Below are 21,101 nucleotides of genomic sequence, written 5' to 3' on the forward strand. Positions count from 1 at the left end.
ACTTTACCTCTCTTATTCTTTTTTCTATCATTCACTTTATTTTCTGTAGATGGGTATTATCACTGACTAAGCCATATCAAGCTGTTGCTCCCATGGATCTGCGATATTACACATTCTTCCATCGTGTCCTGCCCAACTATGAGAAGGCAAATTCATTTCCTATTTTCAAGTTCTTAAATAGTTCCTCTGACAGCCTCATGTACCATCTATAACCGTAACAGAAACTACAAAGAACTCTGGGAGTTTTTTGTAGATACTGAAATTTAATTCTGAACACAACATTACAAAAATCCAATTGGATACAACTCATACTGCAAAAATGTAAATATACTCTGGCTCAAAGCAAATTGCTAAAAATTAACCACTTAGTAAAACAACAATGCCTAGCTCATGTGAGAGTACAGATAGTCTTATATACTAAGACAACTATTTAAAAAGGATTCTACATCTGCAAAAAGCTTTACAAAGTGTTTTCCTGCGCATTATAACATTTAATTCTCATAACCACCAAATATTTAAATTGAAAGTCTACAAAAAAGATACTTCTGAGAGTACAGGGAATAATCCAAAATTTTAACTTTTAAAAGCCAATTAAAGTTCCTACTGACATTTTACAGTTAATTTATTTATACACATATTTTTTGCTCTGAAATTAGAAAACATATTGACTATTTACACAGCAGACAAAAATTCCTTCTCTCATAAAATATATTACGTACTCTTAGGTCATAAATGTATTTAAAATTACTTAAATGAGCCTTGAGAACTACTGTTCAGAACTGAATGATAATTACACTTAGAAAATTATGCAAAATTGTAAAGCAAACACTTAGGCTTTGGTATGCCCAGCAACTCCTTTCTAGATCCCCTGTACCAAATACTTCTTCAGGTCCTTGGCACACTTATGCCCCATTATAAACTGCTCTATGTAAAATTACATGGTACCAGGTACCTACACCTTAGCATAAATAAGTTTATGTGAATAAATCCACTCAGGATTTTAAGGATAATACCCAATTGTGAAATAAAAGACAAAAATCATAGTGTAATGGAATCCAGACATTAAACTGGTGAGGGGCATTTTATGGAGTCCATGAAATCATATCACATACACCTGATTATGTAAAAGGTCAGTTCTTATCAAATGAGTTTTATCCCATTGAGGCTGAGTAGGTACGTGAAGCAAGAAAAAAGCAGTTATAGGTCACCAACATAATAAAAATAAAGTTTACATCACAATGTACATCTTTTTCTGTGGTTTAGAAATCTTTTCTAAATGAAAATACAACACGAATATACATCAATATTTGAAACAGAAAATTAAAGAGTTCTTACCTTACTACATCATCAATATTGTTCCTGTATACGCCTTCAAGTCTTTCTGCAGGAAACCCCATGGCAATAATGTTTGGATAAATATCTGAGTACTTAAGTTAAGGAAATATGCAACAATGCAAATTACATGTACACATTTTAAAACATTAGCTGACTGAAATACACAACAATGCAAACTACATGTACACATTTTAAAACATTAGCTGATTGAAATACACAACAATGCAAACTACATATACATGTTTTAAAACATTAGCTGATTATAAAAAGCAGCTTTCCCCACTACAAGCTACGCTAATAAAAGATTGTCAAATGTATTTACTTATAAGCCATCATGTGTAATTAAGAAATACAGGTAAATACATTGATCCCCCAAAAGATCCTCAAAGCAATTATACGACAAAACAATTTTTAAATCCTTCTACTCAGTATATTGAGAATGCACCTAAGGTAAAAGGTAACTTCCATATTTACAGTCCTAAAGTATCAGGACAAAACTCAAAATAAAAACAAAACAAAAAACAGCGTACAACTTCTCATTTCTCATGGTTGTAAAAGGTACTACAGTATAGAGAAAAGTAGATACAATTAAGAGTTACAAAGTCAGATTTAAGAACTGGCTATGCCTCTAAACAGTTGTATAAATTGGACAACTCAACCTTTCCTATTCTACACAATAGTTAGGTTGAGAAGACCACTATGATCTCTTCTAGCCCTTGGTATTTATGACTTGATAATGCTGAACTGAGGTAGAAACTTATTCTCATTTCCAAACAAGGTAACCAATATTTAGCATGCCCATTCTATTAACTTATGTTATATATTACAGTTGCATAAAACAAACTTCTACCCTCAAAGATTTGTATCAGATTAACCATAAAAAAGCACCAATAATCTACATTTCTATGCATTTTGTCCATCATACTAGCTCTCATTCTTGAGCTCTATCAACCCTCTCTAATCTCATGATTTTCTGACACAGAAACCAGCCAAGCTAATCTGCCTTAAGCCACTCAAGACCATCTCTAAAGCTCTATGCCCACCTACTTGGACCCATTCATCTTCCAAATACAATTTAAAATTCACCAAATCCAGTGCCCTTTTAAAGATTTTTTTTCTTTATTTCTGCTGCATTCACACTATTGAGCTTATTTCAGTATTATTTTCAATCTAAAAATAACTATTAAATTACTAAAAGCTTTCACTTTGATATATCATTATAATTTAAGAAAAGATTATATTACTATATGTTCTACCTTTATGATTACTAGTACTGCTTGGACAGATCTACAGAATATTTTAAGAAAAAAATGTGCAAAACAGAGTATATAGTATGTTACCTTTTGTATAAAAGATATATTTTATAAAAGAAATATTTATACATATTTTTGTTTGAATTTGAACCCTCCAACACACACACACACACACACACACACACACACTGATAACTGAGAAACTAACAAAAATGGTTGCTTCATAGAGAAGGGGAGGGGAAAGAGGGAAGCACACATTGAAACAAATCTGTTAAATATCAAATTGGTAACCAGGAGAAAGGATTTATTTCAAGGGTTATTTGGACACTAATTTTACTGTACTTCTGGGCAGGAAGTATTCTAAGTAGGAAGAGAACTAAAAAGAAATTTTAAACTTCTTCCGATAGTTTATTTCTAATAATATCAGTATTGATACCTTCAATTTTTTTCCTTATATTATAGGAAAAAACAATGAAGTTATGTTAACGACTTGAAGATTCATGATTATTACTGTAAGAGAAAAGAGATACCATTATAAAATCAAGAACTCAAGTAATAACTGAATATATTAATGTGAACTCATGTTTGTAGAACTCTATATTGTTTAGGTCTTTTCAAAGAAATGACTTAGAAGTATGTCACCTTAGCAGTAGTAAACACTTCTAGAACCCGATTTCATCCCTAATATCATAATACACTAAAGGGTACCAACTCCTTGGAAAACTGGTAGATGTCAGATCTGGGGCAGGGAAGGTACAAGGTGAGCCTGGGATATCTTTCTGTGCCAAAAAGCAGGAAGGCATACAGAGATTAGTGGTCTATATCAAACAGACATAGGAGCTAGCATGAAGGATATCACAATGGCTCAATGTGTGACAAACTGAGTATCAAAGAAAAATTTTAAATGGTAGTAAATTAAAGAATCCTGAATAAAATGAAAATCTGTGAGTCTATAAAGATACTCAAAACAGAAAAAGTTAGAGCAACTAAATAAAAAATTATTTTCCTTTATAACTTTTGATAAAAGTGGCTATTGGAATAGTTCTTTACTTTGAAATTGGTGAAGGGGGAGATTAAGGATTTATCCTACTTTTCCTGTAGGAACTCTATTTCAGGGAAAGCAAATAACTCCATTTCATAAAGCAAACGCAACAGAAAATACTAGTTAATAAACATAAAAAGACAGAATTAGGAAAATCAAACTTTGCAAGCCCTAATAAAATTATTGATTTAGGCAAGGATCAACAAATGGTGCTAAACCAACAGGTATTAGATAATGAGGACCTGAACTTTCGTACAGAGCCGAAGTAACACTGCACAAAATATCTTCTAATGTAAGAAGACAAATATAATTGAATAATGGGCAGAAAAGACTGTCATCACCCAATTTCAGTGGTCAATCTCAGCATTACCAAGAAAGTTAAGTAGAGATCACATAACTTTTGATGTGCTGCAATATGAAGAACACAGCATCATCTATGATAGCCAAATCATCTTCAAGCTGCAAATCCACCAAGCACTTAGAGATATAAATTTTGACTTACAGACACTATATGAGATAGAACAAGCTAAATGACATTATGATCATAAACTGGACAAATTCAAAAGGTCTGCCAGACATGATGCAGTCTCTTTCAAATTATCTTTTTAAAAAGTCAAATATCATTTTAAAAGGTGAGGAGGGGAGGGATGGGTAGTTATCCTTGATTTAGAAAGACATAAGTGTTCTAACAGTCAAGTTCACTGGTACAATCCTGTTCTGGTTACTGTTTTAGACAAACCAGCCATTAAGGACATTTTAAGAAATTTTAATATGATCCGAGGATTGGTTGAGATGAAAATTTACAGAAATGGAAGAGTAGACATTATTGACTGAAAAAAAGGTTTCAAGAGCGAAGGTACAGTGTGACACCATTTTGATAAAAGAAAACATATACAGTATACCTGTATACTTAATTAAATTATGTAGACAAAAAGATTACAAATTAAAGTACTAAAAGTAATAATCTCTAGATGATAGGAATATATATTTTTTCTCATTTTTGCTTGTTCTGTATTTTTGGTATGATGCACCTGTACTATTTCTATAACGGGTTTTTTGTTTTTTGCTTTCTGCGGTATGCGGGCCTCTCACTGTTGTGGCTTCTCCCATTGCGGAGCACAGGCTCCAGACGCGCAGGCTCAGCGGCCATGGCTCACGCGCCCAGCCGCTCCGCGGCATGTGGGATCTTCCTGGACCGGGGCATGAACCCGTGTCCCCTGCATCGGCAGGTGGACTCTCAACCACTGCGCCACCAGGGAAGCCCTCTATAACGGGTTTTAAAAATTATGTTTGTTTTATAATTATCTCCAAATCTATTTACTAAGTGTCTTGACAAAATATTGTCTTTCCCTATATGACTTACAATCAGCTTTGTATGTAGTTTTTTAAAATGCTGAATTTCTTTTAAAAAAAAAGTGTAATAATAAAAGTATCTAAGACTTAAATAGCTTTTACTATGGGCCAGGAACAATTTTTGTCACTTTAAGAATACATAAATTCACCCTCAACCTCAAAGGGTTCTTCTACTATAAAGACTCCAAGAGAAAACCGTTAGGATTAACATTTTTAACATCACGAATATTAGCTGTCATCTATTATTCTCACATAAGAAAGTAGCCCCACTTAAAAGTGTAGCCTTATTCAATTAACAAAATGTTTTAGCATATTGTATCCACTCACACACACACAAAAAAAACCAAAACAGGGCTCCCCTGGTGGCGCAGTGGTTGAGAGTCCGCCTGCCAATGCAGGGGACACGGGTTCGTGCCCCGGTCCGGGAAGATCCCACATGCCGCGGAGCGGCTGGGCCCGTGAGCCACGGCCGCTGAGCCTGCGTGTCCGGAGCCTGTTCTCCGCAACAGGAGAGGCCACAACAGTGAGAGGCCCACGTACCGCAAAAAAAAAAAACCAGAACAGAGGCTCAAATTAAGCCTAAAGCAGTACAATTCCTGAAAATGAATCACCTTTACTTTTTAACTCTGTCTTATAGAGTAGAAACATAAGAAAATGGGAAATAACAGTCAGAAGAAAATGAGGCAGCAGCAGGGAACCCAAAGCAGTGGCAGCTGCCACAAATCTGGAATTCCTACCTAAAAAATTATAAATACATTTTAGTAAAAAATATAAATTGAAATAATGCCAAGTTTTTCTGAGCAATGCAACAGAAAATTTTTTATGTAAAAAAATTTTTATTACTACTAACAAACTTACCTAACCATTAATCTCTGTGAGAATGCTAGTAAGATTCTAGCCTTATAGAAAAGCATAGAAGTGGGGGGAGGGATAAATTAGGAATTTGGGATTAACAGATACACACTACTATATATAAAATAGATAAACAACAAGGACCTACTGCACAGCACAGGGAATCATATTCAATATCTTGAATAACCTATAATGGAAAGGAATATATATATTCTTATAATCATATATATATAAAACCGAATCACTTTGCTGTACTCCTGAAACACTGTACTTCATTCAATAAATTTAAAAAGAAAGAAAGAAAGCAAAGCATAGAAATATAAAGCCCCTTGAAATGCAGTCATTTTAACAAGGACTAAACTCAAATTTATCCGTGTACTATGAATACTAACTAATAAAGTAAATAAGGCTGGAAAGGGCTTGGTTAACTTACTTAAGAAAAATACTTATCAGTAACTACACATAACTGGGGATGTTATATACTCGTTAAAGTAAATTCAGTCAGCCCCCTCCTTTATTTACTTAATTAGGAGGGGGCCGACTGAATTTACAGATTTCCAAAACTGATGTCAGCAACTAATACTAATGTCCAAACACATTTTGAACATTCAAAAACACACTGAACATTGTGCAAGGGGCACTGAGAACATAAGACTAAGTAAGCAAAGATTACAGCACTCTAGGAGTTCCTATTCTATCAGGGAAGAAAGACGCACAGACATACAACTATGCCAAAGGCCCCATTATATATACATAAGATCAAGATATTTTAAGAGCCAGAGAAAGAGGGATTAATTCTGTAGAGGCAGAGATACAGCTTCACAAAGTAGGTAGTAGTATGTTAGATAATCCTTAAGAAATAGGTCATACAGCAGTAAACAAAGGAAGAAACAAGAACAATTACAACATTTCAAACAGAGGGTAGAGCAGATACATGGAAATACATAAAATATTCAGAAAAAGTGAGCAGTCCAGTATAGCTCACACACAAAGCTTTATGGAGAAGGTGGCAGGACTGACAGAAGATTAGGTCTGGTTTTAAGGATGCTGTGACAGGAAGTTCAATTCAATCAGACAGATAAGGAGTCAAAGGCCAGGATCAACATGGGAGTTTCTTGCAGAGCAATAATCCAATCCTTCCTTTAAATAGAATCTAGGAATTTAGCCTTCTTAAGGTTTCATTTTTCCTCAGACTCCCAACTTCCCTATTCATACAGTTTGAGATTTTACCCAACACTTTGGCATCCATCATAAATTAGAAAAACAGAGAACATGTCCCAGACAGTACGCCAAATACATTCTCATTTAATCCTAACAATCCTATGAAGTAACATTACCACTTCACAGATGATGAAATTGAGGGTCAAAAAGATTGGTCCCAAAGCCAGCAAGTAGTTAGTTACAATTCAAACCCATTATGTACGTAACTCTAAAGCCCAAACTTTTTGTACCATTCTGCCTCAAAAGATTAAGATTTTCTATACTTCCAAATCAATAGTAAAAATATAAAATTTCCAAAGGGAGCATATTCAAATGAAAGTAATTTACTAATCACACGTTAAAACTAAAATACTTCTAAAAGACAATACAAAAATCTACTGGTATTTCCAAAACTGATGTCAGCAACTTACGAATGCTCAATTTTGAGGCAAACATTTCTCATGCCAAGAATTATGTCAATAAATAAAACCTTTCTAACATATGACTTTTTTGCTTCCCATTAAAATTTTTATGACATACTTTTTTAGACAATTTAAACCAAATAGGAATAACTGAGGTGGGGGGAAAAATATATATATATATATATGACTTCTAATACAGAATAGACTTAACTTGCACTTACTGGATATTATTTTGAATAATAAAAGTGGGCTAATAAAAGTACCTATCATATAGGGTTGTTATAAAGATTAAATGATTTAATATATGAACAATGCCTAGAACACAGTGATGTCTATGAACTGAACAAATGGTATAACCATAGATCTTAAGAGCCCACCGCTATTTGGTTGGTTTTCAATGACAATGACTTGTTGAATAACCTAACCCTTCTAAAGAACATCAAAACCCAACAGAATCTTTAACTCTTTAAAATCTTTACTATATCAATTTGCCTTTTTACTTAAGAACATACGCAAAATATAACTCCAAAAGGAAAAAAAAGCCTTCTTTCCCAGTGGCTCCTGCACATGCAACAAGGAGAGAGTAAGAAATGCATACATGGTACTATCTTGCCTAGGTCGGATGCCACCATAGCTACAGGAGATCTGATATGCACTGGACAGTCTTTCCCCACTCCTCCTCCTTCAAGTAAACATGTTAAAATGTGTTTTGTTTTCCTTTAATTGAGGTATAATTTACATAAATACACAGATCTTAAGTGACTGGTTTATGAGTTCTGATAATTATATACAGTATACCATGTTTGATTCAAGTGCTACAACAATCCCTTCACACCACAGAACACTGTCCCAAAGAAAATAATGAATAAATAATAGTTAAGTTCTAAAATCTGTGCACAGAAGTTGATTCAACCCATAATATAAATGACCTATTATAAAATAATGTGGCTACTATGAGTTAAATAATTTTTTATTGGCTGTTCTAAGCATCCAAGCATAACTTAAAACACTAAAAATATGTTCGAAGTTACCTCTAATTAACAAAACATCTTTCAAAAAACATGTGACTTGAGATCTCATGAGTCTACCTTATCTCAGAAATTTATTTGAGCCTAAATTAATGGGGTTTAAACTATAAATTTACCTTGAATTTTCAAATAGAGGATAACAACCAAAAATAGCTCCCTAAGATACTTTGTTTTACTACTTACCATTCTATTGCACATTTTATTAAAATGACAAGGGAGGGAAAAAATAGCTCCCTAAGCTTTATTTTATAACAATGTGTTCCTGACACAGATTGAATCTTATTTTAAATATGATAATTACCGGGGGCTTCCCTGATGGTGCAGTGGTTAAGAATCTGCCTGCCAATGCAAGGGGCACGGGTTCGAGCCCTGGTCCGGGAAGATCCCACATGCTGCACAGCAACTAAGCCCGTGCGCCACAACTACTGAGCCTGCGCTCTAGAGCCCGCGAGCCACAACTACTGAAGCCCATGCGCCACAACTACTGAAGCCCGCACACCTAGAGCCCGTGCTCTGCAACAAGAGAAACCACTGCAATGAGAAGCCCGCTCACCACAACTAGAGAAAGCCCACACACAGCAGCGAAGACCCAACACAGCCAAAAATTAATTAATTAAAAATAAATAAATATGATAATTACTAACAGTAAAGCAGTTCTGAAAAGTTTCTCTGCAGTACTCTGTATAGTATATAGATATACTTATCCCTTAACTTATAAACTGAAGTGCAGTGCTCGTATACAAACCAATAAATACTTATTTTTCCTGCCATAATTATTTTAAGGAAAATTATTTCCACAGACCACATAAAAGCTATTTTTAGAATTTTAGTTAACTGAAAGTTGTACAATGTGAAGCTATAGCATACGTGGAACACGACAGGTCAAATAAAAAGTGACATACAGATTTTAGAGAGGTAGTGATCAAAAAGTTTCAAAAGCAAATCTCAAGTTGCCTGGCTCACAAGAGGAACACTGAGCTAAACTGGCAGCGGGAGTAAAGGAATAAAGTCAGACTAACAAAAGACAACAAGAATCAAAGCATGTTAGCAAATACCAGGACATCACCATTTAATTTCATTTTCGAGGAATTTCTGGAGCTTTTCCCCTGATTTCTGTCAGTGCTTTCAACTCACAGACACTTAAGGCTCAGGTGAGAGGAAAAGAAATTCAGCCACTCATTCATTAACTACATCAGCTTTACATTTCTTTCAACAAATTTTAACAGGTTTAAATTTAACAAATACTTTCCAAGTATGTCACAGTTAATCCACATTATCAACTTTTATAATCACATTATGTTTTAAATACCACCCATGCTCATAGACTTCTATGACTTTCTCATTTAATAAAAGATTTTATATTTCTTAACTAGATTTTATTTTTCCCTAATAAGTGTGTTAAATGTTTGGATCTGGTTTCTGATGATTCTATTGGGAGGAAAGCAGAAATAGGAGTTCCTTGAATTTCCCAATTGATAAAGTGTTAATTGTTCAGTATTTAAGATCATCTGCCCTAATATACATCATATAATCATCCCTGTACAGACCAAATTAATGCAGCCTAAAATTTTATTTTCTAAAATGAAAAGGGTATGTAGATACAAAAGCATGAACTACAGAAATATGAAGAGAAAGAATGCTCAAAAAGATGGGAATTTTAAGAATAAAGAAGAAATGTCCAGGAACAACACAGGACACAGGAACTCTAAAATATTTACTAGATGACAGGCCCTGTACTAAGTACTTAATGCATACTGTCATTTAATAGAGAAAACCAGAATTCCATTCTTAGCTTTGCAACTTAAAAGCCTAGACTTCAGATTAAGTTAATCTCTGAGCCTCAAATATTTTTGTTTTTCTGTAAAACGATGATAATAACACTTGCTGTAACTTCTTCACCGGTTGTTTCAAAGATCAAATGCGATATTGGAAATATCTTTAAATCTGTAAAACTGCAAAGGGGTCTACAATTGTAAATAAGGGGTTGTTATTATTTGAGGTTGCATAAGTTAGAAATGTCCTGTTATTTTTTAGTTTAAATGTCTCATTACAAGGCAACTCAAGACAGTTTTCATAAACAAATTATATTAACTTAAATTCACATTAGCATAAATTTTAGGTTCCTTTTAACACTTTTTAATTATCTGCTAGCAGTGCCAAATCAGAAAGGAAAACTGACTGCCAAATCACTTAGGAACTCCACTGAAGTTTTCTACTTCTCCAAGCAATTTGAACCTCACAACTTTCTTTGATGTTTTTATATTATACCAACTCTTCTTGACTGAAAAGTTTACACAAGTTTATATCTCACTTTCTGAATGAAAAATTACATTCTTCTAAGGTAATATCAAGAATTGCTAGTAATTCTTCCACTTAGAAACAATACTATAAACTGGTTCGTTTGGCAAGAAATCTGCAATCATGTGACTTCCCTGGTGGCGCAGTGGTTAAGAATCCACCTGCCAATGCTGGGGACAAGGGTTCCAGCCCTGATCCGGGAAGATCCCACATGCTGCAGAGCAACTAAACCCATGCGCCACAACTACTGAGCCTGCGATCTAGAGCCCGCGTGCCACAACTACTGAAGCCCGCATGCCTAGAGCCCGTGTTCAGCAACAAGAAGCCACCTCAATGAGAAGCCCGCGCACCACAACGAAGAGTAGCCCCCACTCGCTGCAACTAGAGAAAGCCCGCGCGCAGCAATGAAGACCCAATGCAGCCAAAAACATAAATAAACTAAATAAATAAAGGAATGAGCATCTTAAAAAAAAAACAAGAAATCTGCAACCTATAGAGCCATGAAACTGCTGTATCTTTTATTCCAACAATCCCACTCTAACAATATAATCTAAAAAAACAAACCAAGGAAAAAAAACTATACAAAGATTATTTACAATAGTGCTGTTTAGCAAACCACGATATTTAGCCTGATGAAATATTACCTATATAGCTATTAAAATAAGTATCCATCGACAGATAAAAATCTGTGATAAAAGAGAACACAGAACAGTATGAAAACACTGATTACAAGGATCTAATTATGTTCATATGTACATTAACAAACAGGGAAAGATAATTTCCAGTGACAAATATCTGAAATAGAAGTAACTTTTTTCTATTAAATTGTTCAAATTTAAGAATCATTTTGAAAACATTTCAAGCTAGATATATTGATTACACTGAGGTTAAAAAAAATCTTTTTAAAGGAATAATCAAGGCACTGAAATTTATTTAAATTTAATCAAATTAGAGCCATGGAAAAATATCAAGTCACTGATAATGCAAGCAATAGTCTAAAATCCAAAGTACAATTTTCTAGTGTATTAGCTGAGGGATTATTAGTCCCCTCAACTAACTGAATCAATTCTTCTCCAGAGTAGTTTGTTAATTATGAAATAATATATCCACAACTGTTCAAGCCTACATCTGTGAACCTCTAAAAATTTAAGTTGCCCAACTAACTGGTTTTAACGAGTATACCAAACAATTACCTTCTTCCTAGGTCTCTGGATGAATACGATAAGACTGATTTCCTGTTTCAGAACTCTGCTGCTGTTAAAATACACACACACACACCCCTCCCTAAAGTGTTGCTCCCACTAAAAAACATCTAAGATTGACTACCAATGACAAATCAAACAAATTATGGCTGTAACACATAACAACTTTCAAAAAGATTATCAGTTCAACAACATGCATTAGACATACTTATCCACATTATATACCTGAACCAAGCCAAATGTAAATTCTAATTAGTTTTCTACCATAAAATCTTAATAAAGCATATTAAAGACTGTAAAAGTTAAAATTATATCAATCCATCATTACTCTGAAGTACATAAGAGGGTGTCTTTTATGCTCTAATATTCATATTCAATGTTAGATTTATAAATTACTTCTGTAATATCATTCTATTATAAAAGCCATTCTTTTATCATTTATTTTAATAGAAGTGACTACCTAAAACATTAGTTTTGGCTACTCTATAGCTATGCAAAAAGATAAAAGGCCATTAACTTTTACAGAAAAAAGACACTCAAAGAGTTAAGGTACAAGATGCCAAGGGATTTGTCAGTAGTTTGACAACAAAGGCCAGTAACGTTTAGTGCCAATTCACTCAATATTAGCAAACTGCATTCTGGAAGGAACAAAAAAATTCCAAGATTTGTAACTGAATTGATCTTTTAGATACAATCATGAACAAATTTCCTAACATTCAAAAACTACCACACACACACAAGGTACTAAGAAAACACAGTTCTAATACAAATGTGTCTCCAACAAGCGGATTTTCTTTTTCCTATTAATTTAGCCAAAACTGCAAGATTTTTAAATTTACTTCTAACAATCAAATTTACTTTTCAAAGAAAGTCCTGTTAATTTGAAACATTTTAAAGGAGAAAAGCTCCAAACAAGTGTGTGCTGTTTCATTTTATATTTGACTTTTAATATTATAAAATCAAATCTCTTTATTCCATATCTTAAGTCAGAAAATCATCTGGAAATGACTTTTTTCCTCAATTAGCAAAAAGTTTTGCCTAAGTGCAGTATTTTAATCTGGATAAGAACAATATAAACTAGAAATTCATATAGATTTTAAAATATGAAGGCACACATACTGGCATTCATTACTCTATTGGTAAGAATCATATTACTGATTTTATGATAAGTGCCTTGTTCTAATACTACTGTATAATGATTCATATTCCCACTGATGGTATTTTAATTATTGTATCAATTTATAACTGCTTGAATAAGTATATTATCCAAAAGATCTGAAATTACATATACTAAAATACTAGTCAAAATTCATCTTAAGATTTAATAATATGCAATTTTAGAATATACTAACAGCTATGAGAATAAGGTACATTGCTTGCTTTGAACTGATAACACTTAATTTTAGACAGCATGTTCCTCAAGGGATACCATTATTAGTATGAATCCAATATTGCAAATGGGGGAGAAAACACAATTACTGATCATGGTTAGTTGTGGAATCTTCATATTCAAAGGAGAACACAGTAAAAATCTTGGAAACTAATTAGACTGAAACATTAAAGAAAAAACTAACTTAAGGGCTACTAACTTTTTCAACCAGTAAATAAACTTTTAAAAACATAACGTTTGGGGCTTCCCTCGTGGCGCAGTGGTTGAGAGTCCGCCTGTCGATGCAGGGCACACGGGTTCGTGCCCTGGTCCGGGAAGATCCCACATGCCGCGGAGCGGCTAGGCCCGTGAGCCATAGCCGCTGAGCCTGCGCGTCCGGAGCCTGTGCTCCGCAACGGGAGAGGCCACAACAGTGAGAGGCCCGCGTACCGCAAAAAGAAAACAAAAACCATAACGTTTAACATACAGAAAAACAAAAATACCAAGTTAGACAGGAGGGACAGAAATGAAAAGAGGGGAAAGGAGCTCTTAACACCTCACACCATTTAAATACTATTAAGTAAACAGAACAGGTGAAGACTTTTACACTTTTAGTATTTGGATAAAAAAATCTCACCTACACATGCACCACACTTCATGTAAGAGATATAATTTATGTACACACTATCTATCCAAAAAGGTACACAAAGGCAACATTCTGTTCATGGCCTACAATTCAGGAATGAACAAAATCTATAAACTGATGTTAGTAAAACAATCTACTTTCATCAGACATTAATTTGAAATTGGCAAGATGTTTCTTACACGGAAAATAGAAACCTGGACACAAAGTTGAATTTGAGAACATAAATTCAAAATGGTATCTAAACTGAAATATTATACCTGATCATATTAATCACTTGGCATGGTAACAAACTTCTCAATAAAAAACAATATCAACATAATAAATAAAACAAAGTAGATTAAAATTAATCAGATCTTATTAAGCCCAATATGCAATTTTAAAGACTTCTATGCAACTCGGCAAGATTTAATTCTTGGGGGTGAAAAGAAATTAAGTTATAGAAACAACTACTGCAGTGGTTCAAAATGCAATAGCAAAATTTTAGGGGAAACTCATTTACTAGCATACAGACAAGAAGTGAGTTATGGTAGAAGAAAGAAGAGAACTTGAAAAATATTTAAGCAAATCTTTAAGGAATACTTATTCAATCAGATCCTTGATTAAGTTCTGTAATAATGAATTCCTATATATCAACTCTTAGGGAAACTACAGTTTAAAAATCTTGTATAACTACAGTATCAAAATATTGTATAACTTAATACCTCAAGTTAAAACACGATGTTTCCACTTAAATATCCAAACAATCTTCTAAAAGTAAATGACTAAAAGCCAGGCTTTCATTACATAATCTTTAGTTCCCAACTGCTATCTTTGTATTTTAGTAGAAAAGTATCAACACTGGCATAACCATTAAGTTTTATTTTTGCAAAAGCTTAAAATTTGCTATTAGTTTTTAAAAATTGTAATTAATAGATGATTCCAAAAAGAGAAGTGTCAAAACCACTTATATCACTAGATTATCTTAACTTTTTCCTATATTTGTGTAACAGATGGCAAACCTTACTTTTTGGACACTATACAAAAATCACAATCTGTGTGACCTTTTCATTATCAAGAAGAATCCAACTAGCCTTAATAACCAGTACCTCAGTGTATTTTACAGTATTAGATATAAACTTGCTCACACTAGACAGAACCTAGATATGAAAAATTGTATACTTTCCGTATACTAAGTTATTTATTTAGATTTCCTACCACTAGTCCATGAAAACTATTCATATATTAGATTGCTTCTTGAGTTTTAAAAAAATACATATATTTACTTACAAACAAAACATTTTTGCCTTCATTATGTTTTCATCAACACCCAAGAAGGTACCCCACACCTAGATTAAAATTTCCTTATGTTTAAGAATTGAAACAGGGCTTCCCTGGTGGCGTAGTGGTTGAGAGTCCGCCTGCCGATGCAGGGGACAGGGTTCGTGCCCCGGTCCGGGAAGATCCCACATGCCGCGGAGCGGCTGGTCCCGGGAGCCATGGCCGCTGAGCCTGCGCGTCCGGAGCCTGTGCTCCGCCCGCGTACCACAAAAAAAAAAAAAAAAAGAATTGAAACAATTTTATCTCATTTGGAAAAATGTTACTCTAACAAGTAACTGTGTTTAAAAAAGAGAAAAGTTTGTTTCTTCCACAATATTTTTTTTCTAACTACATGAATAAATTCATTGAGAATTATCATTTGGCTAATAAGGTTAAAATTATTTCCATGTTTTAGTAACTGATACTTAAAATTAAAATTTGATACAAACAAATGCAATTTTTTACCACAAAAATTAATATTGATTATAAATGCAAATGCACATCAAACCTGCATCAATCACTATTACCAATTACTATCACCAAGGCAACTAAGCAAATATAAACTGTATCATTCAAAATATGCTCTTCGGAACAGTAACATCATAAGTCATACCCTTTCTGATTAAAGAGAGGACAGCAACAGGGTTATAACAACTTTAGTATAAAGTGATGTGACAGTTTATTCAAATTACTTCTATATCTACTTTAATTTCAACACAATAGGATTACTATTGCTATTAGTAATAGGAATAGAAAATAGCAAAAGAAAATTTGACAGATCAAAAGTGTTTACATACATTTTATTTTGCCTCACTTTTACATAATTAAAATATGCTTTTAATTTTAAATATGCGATAACTATCCTGTAAGTAAATAAGGAAAAAAAAAAGCTTCTAGACTTCAAACTTCAGCTATTTTTTTGTGTAAGAGACTATGATTTTGTGAATCAAAATCATGAAAACCTTTTCTAATATTTAGGTCAGCTTAAATCCACACTAAAGAAAATCTGAAAAGGGCAGGAAAAAAAATTGGCCAAATATTGGATAGATGTTTAATGTATAACTACAGAGAAACAAATATTTCTGATGACTTCGCCATTTAAAATAATTAAGGTAATTATGAGGTGCTTTGGAAATTGTTAAAACACACACACACCTCTAAGTTCACTATGATGAATTATATTTTAAAATAAATGCATATGAACAAAAACTAGAAGCTAACATGGAAATATGAAGTTTCAGAGAAGTAGGACAATGAGTAATTTTTTAAAATTTTTAGTTTTTATAAAAAAAATATTCTTAAGTACAGTAAAGCAAATGGAATGTTTTATTCATATACTGAAATAAATACCATATTTATTCAATTAAATTACAATAATAAATGCTACTTGTTTTTCTTAATAAATGTGAAGCTATCACATGATTAGCAGTCCTGGTTTTAAAATATTAGTATCTCTATCTCCTGTAATTTCACAAAGAATCATACAGTCAAAACTTAAATTTCATAAGGATTTTTAAAATAGGCCTTGACATTTTAATCTGCCTGTGCAAAGTTGAGAGGCAAAGTAAATTGTAATATCAAGTGAACAGAAAAAAATCATAGCAAACAATCAATTCCTAGAACACTTTCGTAATTATGTTTGTCTGCCCTAAAAACAACACAAAATTCAGAATCCACTAAGCTACCCCCTTGGCATCTTCTCATCTCTGGACTAGTCTAAAACTCCATCCCAATTTTTTTCTAAAACTTTCACACACTAACGCAAGTTTTTAATGTAGATAAATACAGCACTTTAATTCAACAGGCTGACATAGCAAATTTAGGGTCTAGAAAAGAATGTAACACATGCATCAGAGAACCTTAGAGTTGGCCCTACTTCATCTGGAAAGATATGAGAAATTCTTATAACTTGTCAGAAATTTGCCATTTTACATAAGCAGATTTAACTTCACCACATCTGACTGTAACAAAAACAGCTTTAGAAAAAAAAAAAGCAGAAGATTAAAGAATGAATTAAACAGCACAGAACAAGTATCCTGTGAGCAAAGTACCTCTTAATTACATAACTAAAAGAAGCAAGCTAAGAATTACTTTTAAAACTAATGGCAATATAAAAATGAAAAGAAAAATGCTTTAATAAAGCATATCCATCCCGTTAGAGTTCTATGTAACACCCTTCTGAATACCTCATGTACTGCAATATACTCACACGTTTATTGAAAACATCTGCAGCCTTTTCTGACAGAAGTTCAAAGCAACACCTTCACAATCAGTCAGTCACACATGAGCCTTCTCCAAATAAACCCTTTTTTGTTACCAGGGATATGTTTTGTGGAAAAAGTTATTATAAAGAATACTGGCCTAGCAGCAGTCAGAAAAAATACATATTAAAAGCCTAGCTCTATCATTTATTAGCAATTTCACCTTAAATACCACAACCTAAGGACAAAGGTACTGACTTATCAAATATTATACTTATTATATACCAGACACTTACACCTCTAAACCAGAGTTTCTCAACCTCGGCAGCGTTGGCAGTTTGGGCTAGGCAATTATTTGTTGTGGATGAGGCTGTTCTGTGCACTGTAGGATGTTTAGCAGCATTCCCGGCCTCTACTCTGAGACAAATGCCAACAGCTTCCGTGCTTTGACCACCCCCCCACCCCCGGGGCTGTGACCACCAAAAATGTCTCCAGACTTTGCCAAATACCCAGACAAGGTGGAAGGAGATCACTCCCAGTTGGCAAACAATATTCTGAAAATATATTCTTCTAACACACCTAAAAAGCACCCTACAAGTTAAGGGTTTTTACCATGTTAGAGATGTGAAAACTAAGGTTCACTAAGGTTAAGGAGTTTATCTTTTATTACATAACTGATAAGTAGCGGAGCAAGGATTTAAGCTACACTTTAGGTCTAGCTGACTCCCAAATCTATGCTCCTTCCATTCCACTATGCTGCTTTTCTAAACTCACTGCCTCGTCCACAAAAATCAGGGTAACATTTGCCATGCTGAGCTACTTAGGGTTTACAAATCAAATGATATAATGTATGTGTAAACTCTATTAAACTAAAAGAGATAACACATTAAGGATTTGCTTGACAGGAGATAATATAACACAGTGATTCACAAACTGTGATTCCCAGACTACCATCATCAGCGCCACCTGGGAACTTGTTAGAAATACAAATTCTGGGGCTTCCCTGGTGGCACAGTGGTTAAGAGCCTGCCTGCCAATGCAGGGGACACGGGTTCGAGCCCTGGTCCAGGAAGATCCCACATGCCGCAGAGCAACTAAGCCTGTGCGCCACAACTACTGAGCTGCACTCTAGAGCCCACGAGCCACAACTACTGAGGCTGCGTGCCACAACTACGGAAGCCCGTGCACCTAGAGCCCGTGCTCCGCAAAGAGAAGCCACCGCAATGAGAAGCCTGCGCCCCGCAACGAAAGAGTAGCCTCCGCTCGCCGCAACTAGAGAAAACCCACGCACAGCAACGAAGACCCAATGCAGCCAGAAATTAATTAATTAATTTAAAAAAACCAACAAATTCTCAGGCCCCAACCCAGACCTAATGAGTCAGAAACTCTGGAGGTGGGGCTAGTAATCTATGACTTAAGCCCTACAAGTTATTCGAATGCCATCTAAAGTCTGAGAACCACCGATGTAACATAATGGGAAAAATACTGCACGAGGTACCTAAAAACCCTGCATCCTTCTTTGGACCCAATCTTCAGGTAGCCTTTAACAAGTTACTGATTTCTTTTTTTTTTTTTTTTTTGGAGCTACGATTCCTATACTACAAAAAATGAGGAAAGTAATGCTTGTACCATCTTTTTTTTTTTTTTTTGCGGTATGCGGGCCTCTCACTGTTGTGGCCTCTCCCGTTGCGGAGCACAGGCTCCTGACGCGCAGGCTCAGTGGCCATGGCTCACGGGCCTAGCCGCTCCGCGGCATGTGGGATCTTCCCGGACCGGGCCACGAACCTTTGTGCCCTGCATCAGCAGGCGGACTCTCAACCACTGCACCACCAGGGAAGCCCTGTACCATCTCAGGTTGCTCCTTTTTTCTTTGCAAAATCAAATGAGCTAATGATTAAGAAAAGGCTTTGTTAATGAAAAAATACTGAACAAATATAAGACACTGTTAGGGTATATACTAGCTAATTCTATTAATTGAAAAAAACACTTCTGACTTAAGTCCTCCCTTTTTCATCTTTCATACTTCATAAACGAGTAAGTTAAAATGTTAAATAAATTTTACAAGGCTAAGTTAAGCCTGGCAAAGTACTTTTTTCACATTATGAAAGAAAAAAAAGTCCAGGCATTCCACTTTCACTCTGATGGACTCAGAGTAAAGTAATTGATAAATACATTACACCTAAATATCAAGCTTGGTAACATTCCCCAAAGTTCATTTTTCTTTTTTTTTTTTTTGATTTGAAGAGAGTTTAATGCAAGGACCGCTTAAAGGCAAGGTAACCAATAAGGAATACTGAAGCATCACAGAATTTAGCAATGGTGGTAAGCCTTGTAAACCATTTTCACCCCTAGGCCTAAAGGGACAATGGAAGGCAGCCATTATCGGAATAAAGAGCCATAGAAGAGGAGCCATCATAAAGGAGCTATAGTCTTAGTGCCCAACAGCAACCCCTGCCAACTCGCCCTCTTCCCTCCAATATTCTGCTAGAGCTTCCTGGGGACTGAATCCAAATGGAAGCCAGAGGATAAGGGAGCCTGAATGAGCCATCTAAGGATGTCAGTCTACCAGGCCTCAAAGAAGGGTGGAGAAAGGCGGAAAATGGATCTTGATGGGCAAACAGAATATCCAGCACTGTCCATCCCCCACCCCCAAAAAAAGTAATAACACTGTTTCATATCCAAACAGGTACCCAAACTTCATTTTAAAAGTAGAGAAAAGATTTAAATTCTATTTATTTAATCTCCAGTAAGTTCCGAGTAACTAGAACACTCAAAAAGAAGAGTCTCACTAAATTCATGAGAGCAAAAGAATTTTAAATGGAAAAAACAATTGCACACATTTTAAAACAAGGAGTTGTTTGCAACTCTGAACAAGTATGCTATTATATTTATAAATCACTTTAGGAATACATATGATTTAAAGAATCAGATCACAACCCATTTCATAATACCTTAAATAATTACAGCCTCCTTAAAAGATCAAAAATATTAAACATATAAAATTAGCAGAGTGCAATCCCTGCAATTACTACTGAAGAAAATAGAACCTTATTATATTTAGCCTGAGAACCTACAAAGATCAAAATAAATAAAATTGAAAACTATTCAGAAGTGCTTTAATAACACTAAATCAACTAAGTTTTAGGTAGTAATATAAAACAAAATACAGGAGCATGAAGCATTAGAGAGAAAGAGAGGGAATTTTAGATAACTAAATGTTCCTAAAAGTTGTCAAAATGAACAGTTCAATTCTACAACCTAGACTTGGACCAAAAATACAGCTAGTTTATCCAACACATAACAAAACACGTAAAAGTCATATAATCAGATAACTGCATATAAAGTTAGACAGCACAATTCATTCTGCAATGCAAAACAAATATGTAAAAAAAAACTCACTGGAAATCAAGTGCTTCACTACTGAGGGTACTGCGACACACAGCTTGGAGACCAGCACAGGGAAAGGAAAAAACAGATTGATCCCTATGTACAAGTAATGGCCTTTAATAGGCAGGTCTCAAGCTTATCCCATCCTTTCCCATACCTGGTAAGAATAAATGAAGAAAGAAATCCTTTAGCTCTTCTTCCCATTTCTAGGGCCTAC

General features: G+C 34.5%; 1 protein-coding gene across 2 annotated transcripts in view; it reads right to left on the reverse strand.

Annotated features, from left to right (window-relative positions):
* PTEN (phosphatase and tensin homolog) overlaps positions 1-21,101 on the reverse strand; it is a 94,960-nt gene that overhangs the window by 67,131 nt on the left and 6,728 nt on the right. For both annotated transcript variants that reach the window (XM_070043826.1, XM_070043825.1), the window contains exon 2: positions 1,336-1,420. In XM_070043826.1, the coding sequence (XP_069899927.1) occupies positions 1,336-1,420 (85 nt within the window). The remainder of the gene's footprint in view (positions 1-1,335; positions 1,421-21,101) is intronic.

Source organism: Globicephala melas, chromosome 16 (genome assembly GCF_963455315.2).
Source record: "Globicephala melas chromosome 16, mGloMel1.2, whole genome shotgun sequence".
Lineage (NCBI taxonomy): Eukaryota > Metazoa > Chordata > Mammalia > Artiodactyla > Delphinidae > Globicephala > Globicephala melas.